Source organism: Echinococcus granulosus (assembly GCF_000524195.1).
Source record: "Echinococcus granulosus chromosome Unknown EG_S00015, whole genome shotgun sequence".
NCBI classification, from domain to species: Eukaryota; Metazoa; Platyhelminthes; class Cestoda; order Cyclophyllidea; family Taeniidae; genus Echinococcus; species Echinococcus granulosus.
The window spans coordinates 4,120-8,254 of record NW_020170395.1 but is presented as its reverse complement, the minus strand read 5'-3'; the positions used below and the strand labels follow the sequence as shown (position 1 = coordinate 8,254).

Below are 4,135 nucleotides of genomic sequence, written 5' to 3'. Positions count from 1 at the left end.
GGAAATGGGTATATGAATACAAACTGCAGGGAATGAAGTGTTTTAGGAAATAATTCTTGACAATATTCGATGGCAAGCACAAATTATGCATGCAATGTGCTTTTTAAAACAAATATGCCTCAACCAGCGATGCATTTTGCAAACTTCTGAGTCGAATTAAACCTGCCTTAATGGCTGTGGTGATGGTAGTGGACTATGGCGGAACCAGACATTTTTTCAATATTCCAATATTTGTGAGACCGTCTCCGGTCCCATCAGCAAGTACACCATCCCATTCGTTCTTCAAAACTAGTCATTATGCCAGTACAATACAATTCATCAGATTTTCGCCAAATGATTAAATAAACTGAGTTTGATGGTCCGGTAACTTTGAAATTGACCATCTGAGCTTAAGCCATTTATTATATCACCATATGTGGTGTCAAATTCCTTTGTTTGTTTGTCACGTTTAATTGTAAGCACCATCGTGACATTCGACATTAATTTGCCTTGGCATTGTCCCAGCTACGACTCTGAATATCCACTGCCACAACTCTCAATTACAAGGCGCTTTTTAGCTTTGTCTGACAGGAAGGCAAATCGAATATGTTAAAAGTAAAGACCTCATCTTGAATAAAATATGGCTTTGAAAGTTTGACGCATTGCTAATGCATTTGGCAACGATGCAAATAAGAAATTGAACATATAGTGAAATGGTCAGTGTATTGGGTGAGATATGGAGTGGTGATTGTGGATGAGCCCATCTCGGAGGAGGCAAAACTTACACGGAGGAACGAATAATTCTGAGCCTGAAGAAGGTCACAATGGAAAATTATACTGAACGCACTCTAGCTTAAGCAGTTCAGCTCCGATGAACAGGCCAGATAAAGATACCGAGGTAGAAAATAGAGAGATGAATTTGTCATGGGAAGAATGCTTATCGTTCGCCACACTCATCTTACCTTTTGCCACAGCTTATTGGTGTGGAATAGACTCCTTCTGTGCATTCTATAGACTAGGCTGCTTTCTGATGACTGCATTTTTTATCACAGCTCCAAGATAACAAAGTGCTTTACTTCATGCTTACAGCATACGCTCGAACAAAGTAGTATAGGAATTCTCTTAAGAAAAACCAAAATTGACATTGGTAGCCAAATGGGCTATCACACTTGTGCAGACAGGATGTATCAATGCTGACCAATTCAGTGCGTGCAAGTCTGTCACCGAATACCAAATTTACCTATCTCGGTCATCCCATCACAGCAGTCTATCACTCCGCATCCTCTGAGCTTCATCCCATGTGGACAGCCTCCAAAGCCAAACCGACCACCCCCTCCTTCCAAATCTACCTTCATCACGCCTCCTTGTCACCCAGACCACTTTAGTAATATTGGACAGAGTTGGGCAATGGACGAACTGATTCTTCTCTATATGATCTGTGTGGATCTACACGTAAATGGAACGTTACCTACAATACCCGTTTCCTTCTCCTTCTCTTTTTCCTCATCGTCCTCTCGTCCCTTTGTTGGTTTTCTAAACTAGATGTGCTTTTTGATACACCCATAAAATAGTCGAGCGATACGATCATGGCGTCAAGCTGCAATCAGATTGACGTCAATGGGTTGCATTGTTTTCGGGTTTCTATCCCGAGCAGTCGAGTGATTAATGGTGGACACAACTCTATTCCTACGTATCCAAACTCACATAGGGAGAAGCAGGTATGTGCTAGAAATGGAAGTATTTTGGCCCTACGAGGGGGTTCTTTTCACTAGTTTCCAGTTTACTCCAGAAGTTGCAGCCACAGGTTCGTGTAACACAACTGCATTTCTAGGATGACTAGAACAAGCTAATGGAGGCAGTTGAGCACGACTTTTTGTTTTGCAGACTTGAATGCTAAAAACCTTACCAAAGCTCTTATAAATAACCTTTTTAGGAAGCTTTCTGCTAAATTTTTTTGGTGTATATTCTGTGCAACTACTCCTCTACCAATTATTTTCAGTAAAAGTGCCATCAGGTAGTCTGTGTAATCCAATTTCAAGATGCAGACCTATTTACTCAACCCGGTTCCTTCCATTTTATGGCACATTCATCATTGTGCATTTCGACGAAGTGAAGTGTAGAGGAATTTATCGCAAGTGAGGCATTATTTATGGTTTCTGCAAGTACTCTGATGGGGTGTTTGTCGTGTAGTGTGTATCAAAATATTTTTCACTTGGAACATATCTAAATGCTCCCAAGCCCATCTCTCCTTTTCGCTGAAGCAGCTTAAGAAAGTGCCTATTGTCATCATCCTCGATCCTATAATCTTGATTAATTATGAAATGCCTTAGACAGTAATGGACTAAACTTCCCACACACCGACTCATTCAATACATTTGTTTATTTTATTAAGGAGTTCGGTTAATACTACTAATTACACACTCACAGGGTCTGATGAGAAGTCGAATATGAACTGTTTGAACAAACAGAAAAAGTGATGTCGGATAGTGCGTACATTAGTTTGCGAGCACATTAGCCACATTGAAGGAGGCAACTATTATGTAGGCAATCTAATGCTAGCACAATATCCAAGTTAGCGCTTATGGACAGTTTCCTTGCTCACCTATCTTGTGCACTTTTGGAAGAGGGCTCAACTGATTCTTTATCAGTCTAATGGGTGGATCAGCTTTATCGAGACCCATCACTGTACCACACTCCTTGAGTTTGGTCGTGGTGTAGATAACCACCAACGGCAAGTCGATCACCACTTCCCAGCGCATCTTCAGCACTCCTACTTGACAATGAGATCACTTCATTTTGTATTGTGTGTCTGTAATTAGCTATGGTGCTTTTTGTGTCCTTCTATTCATTCAAGAAATATGTCCTTCCACTTCTAGAATGCCTAGATTTTTCTCTCTCGCTGTAAACTCTCATATCTCAGTAATTTCACCTACTTTTAGTCTCAGTTGCTAAATTAATTGGAATTCAATGAAATAAAATTACTACTGTGGTAAATGCACCTTCTATAATAGTTTTTTCAAACTTATTTATGCTTTGGTCTCATCTCAAGTCTTCCATTGCATAAATCTTACTAACCAGAACAATATTTTTCACTCAAAGCACCAACGGATGCATCCATTATCTACTTTGTAATTCAAAAATTCCTACACATCATGTTGATGCTTCAAAGCCTCTCTTTCAAGACAATACAGCACTATTACGGACCATATAAATGCGAAGTAGTAATGAGAGTTGATCCTGCGCTATTGTGGCTTCTGTAGACACTACTCAACTTCATTTGCCCACAAGTGGTACTTGTTGAATTGAGGGCAAAGTGCATTGTGGTTGGTTACGAGAAGACAGTTTCTTTGGCTTCCAGCCTAGAACACCCATCCACCGTTCCAGCCTCCCAATAACTGCTGCAGTATGCATCTGGTAACTGGCACTCAGTAAATAACAATGAAAATATTTTATGCCAGGGCGGCTTTCCGTTTCTTGTTTCTCAGTTAACATTACAAATATATAACCTAGCTTTAAAGGAAGGTCTAGTGAGAAAGTAGGTTGGAGATTTCATCAAGATAGGTAGTGGTTTGAGGACTTTCCCAATACTTGGCTTCCTCAATTCCCTTTGACAACACTGCCTTGCCAACAAATGTATCGACCGAGATTAACAGCTAGTTGAAATTCTCACCCTCCAGTTCACCTGCGAGGCTGTCGCTGCAAGCGGTTCTTCCAACCCAAGACAGCCACAGATATCTACTTCACAGTCACGCCTACGTACGCACTGGTTTTGTTGACGGGCCTCTCGAGCTTCCTGTTGAACAATAGCAAGAAATATTATTCAATCATGCCAATGCTTTGTAGAGCTGTTGAAGAAATTCAGCTCTTGTCTTTCGTTCTTCTGTGGCAGTACAGTAGCACAGGTTCCTCTGCGGGAGGCATGAAATCGATGTGACCACGTGGACTGCATGTGGGAGTTAGGAGACCTTCCTGCGGCCAACCGAAGTGGTGCGTTTCATCGCATCATAGCACACCACGTCTACGCCTAGCAACCAGGCCTTCTATGAAAAGGCAAAGTGGTTGCAAAGTAAGATGAATGAAACTGGCCGCTTTTAACAGCGAATCATAACAGCATGTCACTCACGTGACACAATCAATTCAATAACGTCATCGGTCG

General features: G+C 41.2%; 1 protein-coding gene across 1 annotated transcript in view; it reads left to right on the top strand. All coding sequences in view use genetic code 11, as the record gives it.

The window, feature by feature from the left end:
* EGR_03020 (hypothetical protein) overlaps positions 1-4,135 on the top strand; it is a gene marked incomplete at both ends in the record, with an annotated part of 10,773 nt that overhangs the window by 6,296 nt on the left and 342 nt on the right. Inside the window, 2 exons of the mRNA XM_024492269.1 lie at positions 2,628-2,790; positions 3,657-3,735. Coding sequence (XP_024353195.1) covers positions 2,628-2,790; positions 3,657-3,735 — 242 coding nt within the window. The remainder of the gene's footprint in view (positions 1-2,627; positions 2,791-3,656; positions 3,736-4,135) is intronic.